This window comes from Coregonus clupeaformis, chromosome 1, assembly GCF_020615455.1.
Source record: "Coregonus clupeaformis isolate EN_2021a chromosome 1, ASM2061545v1, whole genome shotgun sequence".
NCBI classification, from domain to species: domain Eukaryota; kingdom Metazoa; phylum Chordata; class Actinopteri; order Salmoniformes; family Salmonidae; genus Coregonus; species Coregonus clupeaformis.
Genome location: NC_059192.1, coordinates 37,148,919 through 37,165,835, shown reverse-complemented (window position 1 = coordinate 37,165,835; position 16,917 = coordinate 37,148,919). Strand labels below are relative to the sequence as shown.

Sequence of the window (16,917 nt, the reverse complement as noted above, 5' to 3'; positions counted from 1 at the left end):
GTTTTTCATCTCAGGAAGGGTAATGAGATATGGATGAAGAGATCCGTTTACACTTGGCATGTATCTCTGCACCTCTCTCTCTACATTGTACAGTTGGGAGATACTGTAGTTTGGCTATGTATGAGATAACTGGTCTGGTGGTCGCCCTTTTAATGAACACAAACAAGCTGTGTCAATATGTCTCCTCGGATTAAACAGTGTACAATATCAGTAGGTCACATGCTGTCTTTATTTCATTAAACAGTGCACAATATCAGTAGGTTACGTGCTGTCTTTATTTCAATGATTTTGCAGTTATTCTTGCTACTTGAGAACAGAACAGGGTACTTGAGAAGCTTTCAAATGTAACTATTGTGATAGTTTAGTAGGCTTCATTACATGTTTCCTGTGACAAAAACGTTGTGGTCTTGAAGTATCATACAAAGTTCACACCGAAACAATCCATTCAATCCGCACACTCAAAGCATAACGACCATTTTCAATAGCCAAACATACTAACATGGCATTAGCCAGGTGCAAACTGTCAAAGCCTTTAAATAACCCCCTGAGCCGTCCCACCTGTATCCCCCGTATCCCCCCTAACATGGCTAAACATTGTGGTCAAGACAGGTTTGATCAACTCAGGGTTAACTTGCTGGAAATTCCACGATGTGGAACTTTATGGCTTTGTGGGGGCAGTGAGTGAGGTGGAAGTGGCTGTTCCTGGTTTGCTCAACGTGGGCCACTGATTTTGCAGCCTTGTAAAGATTAGAGACCTCGAGGCCAAAGATCTCCCAGGTCAACCCAGAAACACATGTCCAGACTCAAGACTTCTAGCTGTGTGGGTTCTAGTCAGGGGACCATGGTACAGTGCATGGTTGGGGTATGATTCCAACAACTGTTCCTGAAGTTCCCTTGGGAAAAATAAAGTTATTCTAATAGATCAGTGTTATGCGTCTATAGTGGTAGGGTAGGGATTAGGGAACCCCAACGATGGTCACCCTGTGACATCACTCAGTCTGGTAAAGCACTTAGTGTGAGGCATAGTGGAGTGAGGTGTTCCAGTGCTTTAAGGGCCAAACCATTGATGTCAATGGAATTCAATCCCTGTTTAAATCACATTCAGTGCTTGTTGTGAGGCCATTGTCACATTTGACAGTTACACTAAAACATATGTTGTATATTATGATAGAGTGACCTACCACCCTCTATTTATTTCACAGGCTCCAAATGAGAGTTTGCTCTCCTGTCACTGTTTGACCAATGGCACCCTCAGCGGGGTGGGAAATATCTGGATGCATACGGTTTTCGGCGGAAATGGAAAGAGCCTGTAGCGCAACGTCCGCTTTTGGACTTTAAGGCGACACCAAAGATGGTGGATAAATTAATATATGTTAATAGGCCGTTTACCATTGAAAACATTTTCAGTTCCAGTCTGTTTAACGGGGTGTGTCTCCCATTGACACCAATGCAATAGCAGCTGGGTCTGGTCTACTTAGTTCATTGACTTTCATTGAACCAGAAAAAAACAGTGTGTGTATACATGCTTACGCCCCTGTGTGTGTGTGTGTGTGTGTGTGTGTGTGTGTGTGTGTGTGTGTGTGTGTGTGTGTGTGTGTGTGTGTGTGTGTGTGTGTGTGTGTGTCTGTGTAGGCCTATGCGCGTGCGTGCGTAGACGTATGCAGGTCTGTGACTGTGTGAAAGAGAAACCAGACAGAGTTATTCAATGTTCCAGTCAAGCGAAGCCTAACATGAACTTTTCCTCAAACATGTCTTTGTTCCGTGTCAGGGGGATAGTGTGTCATTTCCTCCTGTGATGTACAGCACCGTATTAAAACACACTTATTCTTAACATGTATTTCCTGTCCGATTAGATGGACCCCTCGCGGCATTGTTGACATTGATCCCAATGATGCATTCATTAATTTCCTGTATCCCCGGCGTTCACTCATTGGATGCGTCCTAAATTGCACCCTATTGCCTATATAGTGCACTATATAGGGAATAGGGTGCCATTTGGGACGTGTCCATTGCCTTGTATGCATATCCAAGTGTTTCCTGGAATGTTGTCTAAAATGTCTGACACCATTGTGAAGAGCGATGTTTGACCAGCGGAGTGATGTGAAAAGTGCCTCTGGAAAGACTAGAGAAGACTAGAGAAGAAGTGAGACGGGAAAGCAAACAAAATGCTTGGCCAACTCTCCCCTCCGCAACCTAGCGTCAGTGGCAGTCAGCTAGCCTGGAGATATCTAGCTGAAATTTGATCTAGACCCCTTCTTGTGTTCAGTGGGTTTACTAAGTTCAAAAAGATCTTTGGCTGGTTTTTGGTTGCAAGAAAACTAGCATTTACCTTCAAAATATTATGTTATTTTAACTATATCCTGCTATCACTTCTAGTTTTTGAATGAGAAGCTGTATTTCAGCCACAACAACTACTATTAGTAGGTGGTTCACCACTAGCCACCATTTTTTTTTTTTTTGTCGTTTAGCAGACGCTCTTATCCAGAGCGACTTACAGGAGCAATTAGGGTTAAGTGCCTTGCTCAAGGGCACATCAACAGATTTTTCACCTAGTTGGCTCGGGGATTAGAACCAGCAACCTTTCGGTTACTGGCACAACGCTCTTAACCACTAAGCTACCTGCCCCCCATCCAGGGATCATTCACAAAGTTAATGAACACACTACTGAGTGCATTTATTATTTCATCACTTTCATATCTGGTGGAAGTAGCATGATGTCAGTGTTTCCTATCTGCATAGGGTAATTCCATTAAATAATGTGAGTGCTTTTGTGTATTTTCAATGTACTCATGATGTTGAGGACCTTTGCTTCACTGGGATCTGGAAGGAACAAGTCAACTAAGTCAGTAATGATACCTAGTGCATCATAGGAGATGAATAATGTTGGAGGCATGTTTGTCTGCCAACCAACCACAGTTCCAGAGGCAGCAGGTGTTTCAACTAGCCTGTTTCAACTAAACTGTTTGCCTTGTCAAGACTCATCTGAAAGCTATGTGTGTGTGCACAAAGAATGTGCTAACAGCTAGGTGTGCACACAGTGAATATTCCGATAGCAAAGTGTACCCTCGTGGGTTTTCTGAATGCAAGGGTGTGTGCGTTCAAAGAAAAGACAGGTATTTGCTGAAAATACATCAATTACAGAGAATATTGTGTTCAAATAGCCCTCCCCCACACAGAAAATAAGTATTCATTTTACATTTACATTTTATTCATTTAGCAGACGCTCTTATCCAGAGCGACTTACAGTTAGTGAGTGCATACAATTTTTTTTCATACATATTCCTATCTCTCTCTCTCTCAGCCACCCACCCACCCACCTACTCACAAACAAACAAACACACACACACACACACACACACACACACACAAACACACACACACACACACAGCGTTTCATCTCAAGTGAGGACAGGATACAGATGTCCCTTTCCAGTCAGGGTGGAGTCGGACTGTGTATTCCTGTAGCTAGCATTTCAACATTACTGCTCTTTCAAAGCAGTCATTACACCATTACAAAGAGATAAATAGATTTTAAACCTTGTTCCCCTTGTTCTAATGCAAAATCGAATCTGCTAATTGAGTCGAGCTAAATTCAGTATTACTACCCCATTTATTAGCTTAGCGGGTCAAACGACAACATTTTCCAGGAATCGATCTGGTCGTATTGCTCGTCTATAATGTAATTGGTTTATTCTTCAAGGCCCACACACTGGTACTGTCACAATGCAGGTGAGGCACCTTGCTCTTTGTATACACTATCTATCTAGTTGTTGTGTTGTTTGCTGTGTCTTGGTTTTGTCTGCCGCCAACTCAATGTCAGTGGCACTCTTTAGAGTCATTCAGTAAGAGCTGCATGGTTGGCAGGAGTGACGTGCAGTGAGGTCGCTGCTGGGTAAGCACTGGCTATTATCAAAGCCAGATTTACTCACAAATATATCTTGATGAATCTCAAGTTCACCATACAACAGATAGCCCCAACAACCAGAGTGACATAGGATATTAACCTGAAATTGACAAAAATGTTCACCTAATATAAATACAATGTAGCCAAGAAACACAATAGATAGCCTCCCATGGCGGCATATATGATATTTTCCGAAAAAATAACACACTGCTCAACTCAGCTCAGCTATAGACTGATGTAGCATCCACAGTTGCAACTGATAGGTGCCACTAAAATACCAATATATGGACACATTTCATCCGAATAATTCGCAACGCAAACTCCATAGCCTTTCATAATGGATTTACAAGTCTTCCAATGTGCCGCGTGTGCAAACACACACACACATACACACATAATAATATTATTATGCAAAATATCATTACACACACATAATTACACACACATAATACATAAGGTTCTAATGAAATTTCCATATCAACAATCGAAATGACTGAAAAGGGTGTTTAATCAAAACAATATTCTTGCTTGATAAATCAAATGCATTCAAAGGGATGTTGTCTGTTCTCATGACTCAACAGTAGCTGAACCTGCAAATTGCAAAGGAAAATGCATTTAGGCCTACCTTTACTTGGAAATTAAGTCCATTCATCTGGTGAACCTCTCGTGACAGCGTTGTAGAAGTCAAAGCAGAACACAGTGTCCATTATGTTGCATGCACACAGCAGGGAGACACATCCCCAAGGCCTCCTTTGGTTCCATTTTCACACTGACACAAAAAGTAATTCCCATTCCCATTACGTCCACAAAGTAAAAGTAAACGTCTAAGATGTGTAAAAGTCTGGGTAAAAAGTATTAATGGGTAATGATGTTTCAGGTAAGTGGACAGTCCAGTACTCGCTGTTCGCCTACCTGACAGCTAGCAGTGAGGGAGATGGTGTCATGGTGGTTGCCTGTCATGTCACGTCTTGTGTGTAGAGCTCCTGTATGCTGCCTCTGTCTGGTCTTAACTTTAATTATAGTTGACGTTCCACTCTTCAACTCTGATTTTCCAAACAGTACGTTACATTAAATTCAGTATTACTACCCCATTTATATGGAAAATAGTTTGAGGTGCAATAGTGTCCATTTGTCAGATTGTTTTTGCTAGCTAGCTAGCTTTGTTCAGTTCAAGGGAAACGAGCGCCAAATTATGTAGACACGCCCAAATGTACACAGCTTACCCTAGGCAATACCCACGCAACATGTTTAGGCAATATGCATGCGCAAAATATGAAATCGCCTCAATGAAGCTACTTTAAGCTAGGCGAAGCAGCGACGCCTATGCTGACCCTGTCCATTAACAGTGACTGGACTCAAGATCAGCCACGGCGTCAACGATTTGAATGTATTTGAATGGCTGGAAAGGAAAGCATGAATGCCCTGGTGCCTTTCCTGAGGTTCTGATGCAGTTTTAGCACATTTTGAGATTTTTTGCAAAACAACCACCAGAATCATTGAGAAAAAAACATTAGATAACCAAAAATAATTATTTGGCTTTTCATAACAGCTTTTTTTATTAGATTATCACATGGTAAGCACTACCTACCCTGCGTACCCTGCCTACTACCCTGACTGCACGTCACTGGTTGGCAGTGAACACTGGGTTATCATGTAAACCTCAACGCCATGCGGTCCCTGTAAACCTGATCTCAGACCTGCTATTGGTCCCCATGACGAACAGGTTCCCTGCGATTATCTAGACGGGTGAACAATCACCTGCATATACATGCATGCACGCACACACAGGCACGCACAAACACTCACGCATGCACATACACACACAACACAGGCACATGCATTAGCACACACACGCATGCAATCATGCGTACACACACCCCCACTCACACCTCCTTTGGGCAGGGTGCCAGTCCAGCTGGGCCGATGGCTATCATCTATCTCCACCAGACCTGGGTCATGCCTTATCACGCCACTGTTTAGACTGGGGAGAGATGGATCCACCCTGACAGGAGCTATGCTCTTTTGTAGACCTGTCTCTTTGGCACTGTGTGGAGCCTGGACTCACTTTGTCTTTGAATTATTTTGCAGCATTCAGATGAACAGGAGAAATAACCCCATCAATTTAAACTATTTTTGTGGCTGTAGACTGTAGTAGGATCTTCTTCCACAGAATGATGTCTTCTCCCAGGTACTCAAAGGCCGTAAGAAGTTTGATTTGAGGCTGAGGAAGGAGAGAGTCGGTAGCGGTTGGCCACTGAAGGAGATTATATGGCCCCATTCCAACGTGTTGTAGGGGTACGACTGGAAGTGTGTTGGCTTAGGTGTCTGGAAGACAGAGGACTGTTTACCAAAACAAGACACCCTCCACCTTGCTTGTAGTGTCACTTTCTCCTTTGTCTGGCTATGCAGTTCTCTCTCCCCTCTATTCTTCTCTTCCTCTCCGCTCCCCTCTCATTTTCCCCCATCGCCTCCTCCCCCCCCTCTCTCAAATCAAATCAAATCAAATTGTATTTGTCACATGCGCCGAATACAACAGGTGTAGACCTTACCGTGAAATGCTTACTTACAAGCCCTTAACCAACAATGCAGTTCAAGAAATAGAGTTAAGAAAATATTTACTAAATAAACTAAAGTAAAAAATACAATAAAAATGAACACAATAAAATGACATAACAGTAACGAGGCTATATACAGGGGGTACCAGTACCGAGTCAATGTGCGGGGGTACAGGTTAGTCGAGGTAATTTGTACATGTAGGTAGGGGTAAAGTGACTATGCATAGATAATAAACAGCGAGGAGCAGCAGTGTAAATAATGTAAATATTCCGGGTGGCCATTTGATTAATTGTTCAGCAGTCTTATAGCTTGGGGTTAGAAGCTGTTAAGGAGCCTTTTGGACCTAGACTTGGCGCTCTGGTACCGCTTGCCGTGTGGTAGCAGAGAGAACAGTCTATGACTTGGGTGACAGGAGTCTTTGACAATTTTTTGGGCCTTCCTCTGACACCGCCTTGTATATAGGTCCTGGATGGCAGGAAGCTTTCCCCCAGTGATGTATTGGGCCGTACACACTACCCTCTGTAGCGCCAGGCGGTGTTGCAACCGGTCAGGATGTTCTCGATGGTGCAGCTGTAGAACCTTTTGAGTATCTGGGGACCCATGCCAAATCTTTTCAGTCTCCTGAGGGGGAAAAGGTGTTGTCGTGCCCTCTTCACGACTGTCTTGGTGTGTTTGGACCATGATAGTTTGTTGGTGATGTGGACACCAAGGAACTTTCAAACTCTCGACCCTCTCCACTACAGCCCCGTCGATGTTAATGGGGGCCTGTTCGTCCCTCCTTTTCCTGTAGTCCACGATTATCTCCTTTGTCTTGCTCACATTGAGGGAGAGGTTGTTGTCCTGGCACCACACTTCCAGGTCTCTGACCTCCTCCCTATAGGTTGTCTCATCGTTGTCAGTGATCAGGAGTACCACTGTTGTGTCATTAGCAAACTTAATGATGGTGTTGGTCGTGCTTGGCCACGCAGTTGTGGGTGAACAGGCAGTACAGGAGGGGACTAAGCACTAACCCCTGAGGGGCCCCGGTGTTGAGGATCAGCGTGGCAGGTGTGTTGTTGCCTACCCTTACCACCTGGGGGCGGCCCGTCAGGAAGTCCAGGATCCAGTTGCAGAGGGAGATGTTTAGTCCCAGGGTCCTTAAATTAGTGATGAACTTTGTGGGCACTATGGTGTTGAACGCTGAGCTGTAGTCAATGAACAGCATTCTCACATAGGTGTTCCTTTTGTCCAGGTGGGAAAGGGCAGTGTGGAGTGCGATTGAGATGGCGTCATCTGTGGATCTGTTGGGGCGGTATGCGAATTGGAGTGGGTCTAGGGTTTCCAGGATGATGATGTTGATGTGAGCCATGACCAGCCTTTCAAAGCATTTCATGGCTACTGACGTGAGTGCTACGGTGCGGTTGTCATTTAGGCAGGTTACCTTCACATTCTTGGGCACAGGGACTATGGTGGTCTGCTTGAAACATGTAGGTATTACAGACTCGGTCAGAGAGAGGTTGAAAATGTCAGTCAAGACACTTGCCAGTTGGTCCGCGCATGCTCTGAGTACACGCCCTGGTAATCCGTCTGGACCAGCGGCCTTGTGAATATTGACCTGTTTAAAGGTCTTACTTACATCGCCTACGGAGCGTGTGATCACATAGTCATCCGGAACAGCTGGTGCTCTCATGCATGCTTCCGTGTTGCTTGCCTCGAAGTGTGCATAAAAGGCATTTAGCTCGTCTGGTAGGCTTGTGTCACTGGGCAGTTCGCAGCTGGGTTTCCCTTTGTAGTTCGTAATAGTTTGCAAGCCCTGCCACATCCGACGAGCCAGTGTAGTAGGTTTCAATCTTAGTCCTGTATTGACGCTTTGCCTGTTTGATGGTTCGTTTGACGGCATAGCGGTATTTCTTATAAGCGTCCGGATTAGTGTCCCACTCCTTGAAAGCGGCAGCTCTAGCCTTTAGCTCGGTGCGGATGTTGCCTGTAATCCATGGCTTCTGGTTGGGATATGTACATACGGTCACTTTGGGGACGACGTCGTCGATGCACTTATTGATGAAGCCGGTGACTGAGGTGGTATATTCCTCAATGCCATTGGATGAATCACAGAACTTATTCCAGTCTGTGCTAGAAAAACAGTCCTGTAGCGTAGCATCCGTGTCATCTGACCACTTCCGTATTGAGCACTGGTACTTCCTGTTCGTTTTTGCTTGTAAGCAGGAATCAGGAGGATAGAATTATGGTCAGATTTGCCAAATGGAGGGTGAGGGAGAGCTTTGTATGCGTCTCTGTGTGTGGAGTAAAGATGGTCTAAAGTTTTTTTTCCTCTGGTTGCACATGTGACATGCTGGTAGAAATTAGGTAAAACGGATTTAAGTTTTCCTGCATTAAAGTCCCCTGCCACTTGGAGTGCCGCTTGCTTATGGCCTTATACAGCTCGTTGAGTGCGGTCTTAGTGCCAGCGTCAGTTTGTGGTGATAAATAGACTCTCTTGGTAGATAGTGTGGTCTACAGCTTATCATGAGGTACTCTACCTCAGGCGAGCAATACCTTGAGACTTCTTTAATATTAGACATCGCGCACCAGCAGTTATTGACAAATAGACCCACAACCCTGCCCCTCGTCTTACCAGACGTAGCTGCTCTGTCCTCTCTCACCCTTCTCCTCTCTCTTTGCCTTTCTCTAGCCCTCTCCTTCTCCCCTCTCTTCTCTACTCCTCTCTTCTTTCTCCCTCCTCTGTTCTAAGATGACACCTTGTCGTATGGAAGTCTGGCATAGAATGGTCATTTGTGACTCAGCGACTCTTTGTGGAAAATGTTATCACATTATTTCAACCGTTTGATAAGAATGTGATTCATTCATTCACTCCTTCTCTTTTCAACTTATTTTACTCTATTTTACTTTATTCAATCCACATCGCGGAAGTTCGGCTTTACAGTGTGATTGAAATTTAAAGGCAACGTTCCCGCTTTAGTGGAGACTGTATTCACGGTAAACGCTGCATGTGTCGGTTCAATCTGAAATGACCTTTACATTTCTATCGCGGAATCTGTAACGCTTCAGTTTTACAGATTGAGTAGAGCCCTACATGTCAAGAATGCGGAGGCGATGCACCTTGTGATCTATAGCAAATGTTTGGTTAAGGCAGGCCAGAGGGGCACATTTCAACATGTCCTTTGAGTTGGAATGCAGCTCCAACCTCCTTGTTCCTGATCCAGAGAGAGAGTTGAGACTGTTTATTAAAAGGTGATGAGCAGAGTGGGAAATATGGGTGGCCATATTGTTTCATTTTGATTAAGAGAGAGAACATCAGTGAGTGAAGTTCAAGAATAGAGAACATGACATTGTTTTTGAGCTCAGCTGCTTACAGAATACAGTAGATGTTTTATATTGAGAGATATATTTATTATTATATATTATATATTAATAATATATTGAGTGTTGTGTGTAATATATCATCAATAAGGATAGCTACTTTCTTTACAAAGTATGTTTTGTGGTTGTCACATTTCTTTTATGTAGCCTATTCCTTAAAGATGAAAGGGGAAACAGCGCCACCGGTCAATTTTTCGCCTTAAATGACATTTCCAAATCTAACTGCCTGTAGCTCAGGACCTGAAGCAAGGATATGCATATTCCTTATACCATTTGAAAGGAAACACTTTGAAGTTTGTGGAAATGTGAAATTAATGTAGGAGAATATAACACATTAGATCTGGTAAAAGATAATACAAACAAAACAACATGCTTTTTAAAGTTTTTTTTAATCATCTTTGAAATGCAAGAGAAAGGACACAAGATAATATTGCAGTTTAGGCACAATTTAGATCTTGGCCACTAGATGGCAGCAGTGTGTATGCAAAGTTTCAGATTGATCCAGTGAAACATTGCAATACTGGACAATTTTGTATCATGTCTGCCCAAATGTGCCGAATTGGTCAATTGATACATTTTCAAGTACATAACTATAGAGAACATACAAAAATGATATGGTAATACAAAATGTAAGTTTACACACTCCCAGGAATGTCATTCATGATGGTTCATTAGCTTATACACTAACTTTCACATATCTAGATGGCCGGGCGGGGTGGGTGTGGAGCCAGAGACAGCATGGGTTCAAACTGCAGAACCCAGTTCCTACATTTGAATATAAAAATGGATTTTATGAAACAAAACTATGTTACATTTTATCTCTGGGACCCTTAGGATGACAAATCAGAGCAAGATTACTGAATGTACACTACCGTTCAAAAGTTTGGGGTCACTTAGAAATGTCCTTTTGTCCATTACAATAACATAAAATTGATCAGAAATACAGTGTAGACATTGTTAATGTTGTAAATGGCTATTGTAGCTGGAAACGGCTGATTTTTTATGGAATATCTACATAGGCGTACATAGGCCCATTATCAGCAACCATCAGTCCTGTGTTCCAATGGCACGTTGTGTTTGCTAATCCAAGTTTATCATTTTAAAAGGCTAATTGATCATTAGAAAACCCTTTAGCAATTATGTTAGCACAGCTGAAAACTGTTGTGCTGATTAAAGAAGCAATAAAACTGGCCTTCTTGAGACTAGTTGAGTATCTGGAGCATCAGCAATTGTGGGTTCGATTACAGGCTCAAAATGGCCAGAAACAAATAACTTTCTTCTAAAACTCGTCAGTCTATTCTTGTTCTGAGAAATGAAGGCTATTCCATGAGAGAAATTGCCAAGAAACGGAAGATCTCGTACAACGCTGTGTACTACTCCCTTCACAGAACAGCGCAAACTGTCTCTAACCAGAATAGAAAGAGGAGTGGGAGGCCCCGGTGCACAACTGAGCAAGAGGACAAATACATTACAATGTTGCAAAGAAAAAGCCATATCTCCAACTGGCCAATAAAAAGAAAAGATTAAGATTGACAGTCAGAGATATGGATTTTTCTTTGCAACTCTGCCTAGAAGGTCAGCATCCCGGAGTCGCCTCTTCGCTGTGGAAGTTGAGACCGGTGTTTTGCGGGTACTATTTAATGAAGCTGCCAGTTAGGACCTGTGAGGCGCCTGTTTTTTGTTGTTGTGCACTCTTTTCACTGTAATAGCTACTATAAATTGGACAGTGCAGTTAGATTAAAAATGAAGACATGTTTATGTCCTGGAAAGTTTGCAGTTACTTACAACAGTCTTGCTAATCACATTAGCGCACGTTAGCTCAACCATCCCCTATACGGAATCTGTAACGCTTCAGTTTTACGATCCCGTAGAGGTTAAATGCAACAGATTAGTAACTTTGACTCTATTTATATTTCCTCGATGTTGTCTAAGGGGACTTTCAAAAACAGGGGGACGGCTTATAATAATGGCTGGAATGGAGCGAATGGAATGGAATCAAACATGTGTTTGAGGCCATTTCACCTATTCCGCTTCAGCCATTACCACGAGCCTGTCCTCCCCAAGTAAGGTGCCACCAACCTCCTGTGGTCTACATGTGAGAATTGTTATGGGTGAGAAGTCTGTCAAGCAGCAGGGTTGAATTGCCAAAATAAACAAAAGGTGACCCACGTGCTGCAGTACTGGAGATGAGGGATAGTGAGAAAATTCCATTTTGTGGGGACATGTGTCTGTGAATGAGGTCAAACTGATCCAGTATTGTTCAGTAGTGTGCTGTACTAGCAGTTCCATTTCCCAGATAAGCAGTTGGCAAACTCTGTGCCCCAATTCCTCACAGCTTTGGACAACAATAATGAATCTAGTGTTTTGTGTATTGTTTTGTTTACCTTCTCACAATGTGCAAAGGTCAGCCTGGTTCCTTCTTTGCCTGTTTCATACTGTTTTATAACTCTATTGTCGCCCGGGTATTGTCGAGGTCGGCTAATCCATGTAAATGGTGTTGAGTTTTCCCACAGGAATAGCAAGCCCCATATTTGACATTTATAAAGGACTTTATCCATAAGTCCTTGTTTTCACACTTGGTGTAACTTTTCAGTTGAATAAGTCATTGGGTGGCCTTGTCTCAAGATTTAGCAGCCAGACATATGTTCAAACAAGCTACTGCACATTCCAGTGTGTGGACACACACACAAAGGCACACATAGGTGTCTGACTCTTCAAACAGACACGCACACACGCACGCGCACACACACACAGAAACACACAGAAAACACACACACACACACACACACACACACACACACAGTATTGTACAGCTAACCTTGTGGGGACACACAATTCAGTCCCATTCAAAATCCTATTTTCCCTAACCCCTAACCCTAAACCTAACCCTAACCCTAACCCTAACCCGTATTCTTACCCTTACCCTAACCCTAAAACTATCCCTAGCTCCTAACCCTAACCCTTAACGTAATTCTAACCCTAACACTAATTCTAACCTTAACCCTAAACCCTCTAGAAATAGCATTTGACCTCGTGGTGACCAACAAAATGTCCCCAGTTGGTGAAATTTTTGTTTGTTTACTATTCTTGTGGGGACTTATGATCCCCACAAGAATAGTTAAACACGTCCACACACACACACACACACACACACACACACACACACACACACACACACACACACACACACACACACACACACACACACACACACACACACACACACACACACACACATAATTGCTGCATAATGGGCCTCTCCTCTCCTTCCTTTAAACCTAATGCTGGGTCCTACAACAGCCTTGATTCCCCATGTATCTGTCAGTGGTCCCGGTCCTCCAACCGTCTGTGAAATCTCAGATAAAGCCTGGCTACTGAGTGACCACCAGAGCCAAGGTCTCTCTGCCTCCCTAAGGCGCCTACTGTGTGTGGGAGCACTTGTCATAAGCACCAGTAAGATGCACAGTGTCAGGCACACTGTGCAGACCTGGGTCACATTGGCCCCGGTTGTCATCACCAAGGCAAGGTAATTGATTAATGGCTGATAATGCACATCAGAAGAAAGGAGGGATAATTGCCTCCCGTACGTGTTTCAGATAAGGCAGTGATTGCTGTTCTAGCTCAAGTATGTCAGAGCCATGCTCTTGGGAGAGGGGATGCCAGTCCTACTTCCTGTAATGGTTGGGAGTAGGATACCCTTGCACCAGTAATCTGTCTTTATATCTCTTTCAGGGCCATCTTTATTGTATAGTCTTATGTGGGCTGAATTACCTTGGTCCATTTAGTAGTGGGAGACTTCTGTTCATTGTCGCTGTATGACATGGGACAGGAGGTTTTCCCTGCTCAGGTCACACGACCAGGAAAAACCCCTTGGCCGGTGTATGACATAGTATAGGCCTAAGTGTTATGTGTAGACTTCTGTTAGCGTTCACCTTTCTAATGTGGTCCTGTATGGCTCAGTTGGTAGAGCATGGCGCTTATAATGCCAGGATTGTGGGTTCAATTCCCAGGGCCACCCATGTAAACTGTGTGCACACATGACTGTAAGTTGCTTTGGATAAAAGTGTCTGGGAAATGGCATATATTGATAAGCAATAAGGTTGCCTGATATGGGCGGGTGAGAAGGTTAGCTAGCTGTTGTGGTAAGTGAATAAACACTGAGGCCTGTGGTGGTGCCAGGCACACGGTCCACAATCTCCACTCTAGCCCACTTTATATACACAAACCACCCCTTAATGTTCTCACCAGTATGCCTCACAAGGTGTACTGTAATATGTTATCTGAGTCATTTTTATCACGTCTGGACATCTTTGAAATATTCACCTGGACTATCTCTTCCTCCCTTCAAATGCCTATACCTCAAATGAAATCCTGCCACTCCCCTCAAAAGCTTCAGACATTTACTTAGAAACTCTCTTTGACAGATGCTTTGTTAGTAGTATTTCTCAACATAAAGCACTCTCCTTGAAGGAAGGCTGTATTTCTTCTGGGACGACTCTTATCTCTCCACAGTGCAATGTATTTACTTTTACTTCTCAGTGAGGTATGAGCCCTGATATTGACATGGGTGTGAGACTTGATATTTACATGGGTGTGAGACTTGATATTTACATGGGTGTGAGACTTGAGTTTTAACTCTTCCCTTGTTCTCTCACCACCTGGTTCCAGGGAATATTAGGCACCAAAAACACTTGACTCACTGTATTCCTGTTGATGTCAGAGAGTTGTGCCAGTAACATTACCCAAATTCAGCAATAGAGTAGTACATTTTGACCATTGAGCTGTGAATGTTCACAACAGATAGTCACCTCAGTTCTTTATTTCTTCATTGACAACATTGATTCATTGTTAGCATCTTAGCTAATCGCTAACCATATTTCATACAAATGTACCTCATACATACATACTTACTTAATTTATACAAATTAGGCTTGATAAATCGTGTGCTGACTGTGAAAGCTGCAGCTAGCCAGGTTCGGTTCCCTTGTAGATAACGCTGGCTGCTTCACAGCTTTTTTACCCTGGTGCTAATGTTGTGGCTGTCTGGGTGAGTGAAGAAAAAGACAGGGTTGACTCCCTAAGCTGCTGTCTGTTGCGTCCAGACTTGTACCACGGTTCACAGTTCACGCTCTGGCTCCCCCACTCTCTGATCTCATCCCTCTGAGTTATTTTAAAGGTAATGTGGTTGCTCTCTCCCAGCCCAGAGGCTTTGTGGGTGGTTGAGGGGAAGACATGGTCGGGCTGACCAAATTATTAAGTGAGGTAAAATGTCTCTAGCTACGTGTCCCAAGTTGTTGTACAAGATGAACAATAATGTTTTTGCTGTATCAAATAGTTCCTGTATCAAATAGTTCTGACTTCCTAGAGTGATAGTTCCTAATCATGAATATCCATGAATTATAGTTCCTGTCATGAATGCCTATGTTCCCTATGTTGATATACAGTAGTCTATATATATTATAAACCTAACAGAAGTTATGTCTCTGTTATATAGTCTCAGGAAACAGGAAATTACTGTGATTTAAGCTGTTATCTTCTGTCTGCATGTCTGTCTGTACTCAGTCTCCTATCAGGAGCACCCAAGGAGAAAGCACTGGCTCTGAGGAACGTCAATGAGACGGGCGCCATCTACTCCTGCCCCGTCACCACAGAGCTCAACGACTGTGAAAGGATGGACTTGGTCAGCTCCAGTAAGCACTGGCACTCACTGTCACTACAGTGTCCTCTCCATATGAAAGAGTTATCCTGGTTGAATGGGTGACATTGGGCTTGGTTGGGATGGTAGAGAAGGGCTTTTTAGGTGGTTAGATAAGGGTTTGTTTGTTATAACCACTGAATTATGCTTTGTATGTCATTTGTTACAGTGGAGACTGGGTTCACTCACCTGAGTGGGGATTCCCCCTTGAGTGGAATTTTCTATGTGGGATTTTCAATGCTTTCAAAATTTCAAAAACAATCCATACAAATTTGCCAAAGCATTTATTGTCTTTATTGAGTAATCTGTTAACAATACTCAGATCAGTTTCTGGCACTGCGCTGTATGTAAAATAATAAATAAAAAAACACTGTAGGATAGCCTGTATTTGATATCAAGGTCGAGCTATCTCATACTTATTCCAGACCAAGCAGAATACCTCCTGCTCCCAAAGGTAGACTTGTCAAACAATCAAATTGAACAAATTCCCCTGCTTCCCAAACCCTTATCTGTGCCCTGATTTGCTACGCCCAACCAACATATATTAACCTCTGTCATTTCTGAAAGACATGCTCCAAATAGGAACATATTGAATTAGTCTTAATTAAAGGTTATGGTAGACTGACTCACCTAGGAGGCATTTATAGCCTCAGAGGCTGAAAGTAAGAATGATAATGTACTTTTGATGTTAGTCAGTCTCTGTAAATTTTTGTGGTTTACACTTGTTCAGGCTTGATCCACATTGGATGAGAATGCTGCTGTTTTTGTTGCTAGGTGTCTTACTTTCATGATGATCGTCCTGTTGTTATATTTTGGGGTTTGTTCAGTTGGAACGTTAAGTTTCAAATAACAGTCAGACATTGCCGTATGTACGTCTGCTCTGTTGCCACTTTTCATGGAAGTGTAAAAAAAAAGTAAATATGGAAGCTTTATAATCTTTTAATTACATAAAATACCAGTAACTTTGTATTGATCACTTCTGACGTGACTGTACGGTCATGACAATATATATAATTAACAGTCACAGAAGACAACATCTAACAGCTTTATGCTTCTATTTACCATAAAGCATGAACAATTGCCCTTTAAAGCAATGAGTGTGACGTGTGTCTCCCACAGCGGACTCGTCTGAGATGGTGGAGGGGATGTGGCTGGGAGTGACCGTGGCCAGCCAGAGAGACCTGCCAGGGGGCCGAGTGCTGGTGAGAGTGGGACAACACCCTCTGGTTCTCTTTCCTCATTGAAAGTGGACCATCTCCTATCTTGAGATACTAGACGCTTATAACTCACATTTTCGCACAAATCTGTCTTTGACAGTGACATCAATTCATGATTTATGCAAAAGTTTGAGTTATGGACGTCAAGTTTGTTCATGATAAGGCTAGCCAAGTGAGTGTAAGATAAG

General features: G+C 43.1%; 1 protein-coding gene across 1 annotated transcript in view; it reads left to right on the top strand.

Moving 5' to 3' along the window:
- itga3b (integrin, alpha 3b) overlaps positions 1 to 16,917 on the top strand; it is a 58,472-nt gene that overhangs the window by 12,793 nt on the left and 28,762 nt on the right. Inside the window, exons 2-3 of the mRNA XM_041878421.2 lie at positions 15,380 to 15,507; positions 16,632 to 16,714. Of these exons, the coding sequence (XP_041734355.2) occupies positions 15,380 to 15,507; positions 16,632 to 16,714 (211 nt within the window). The remainder of the gene's footprint in view (positions 1 to 15,379; positions 15,508 to 16,631; positions 16,715 to 16,917) is intronic.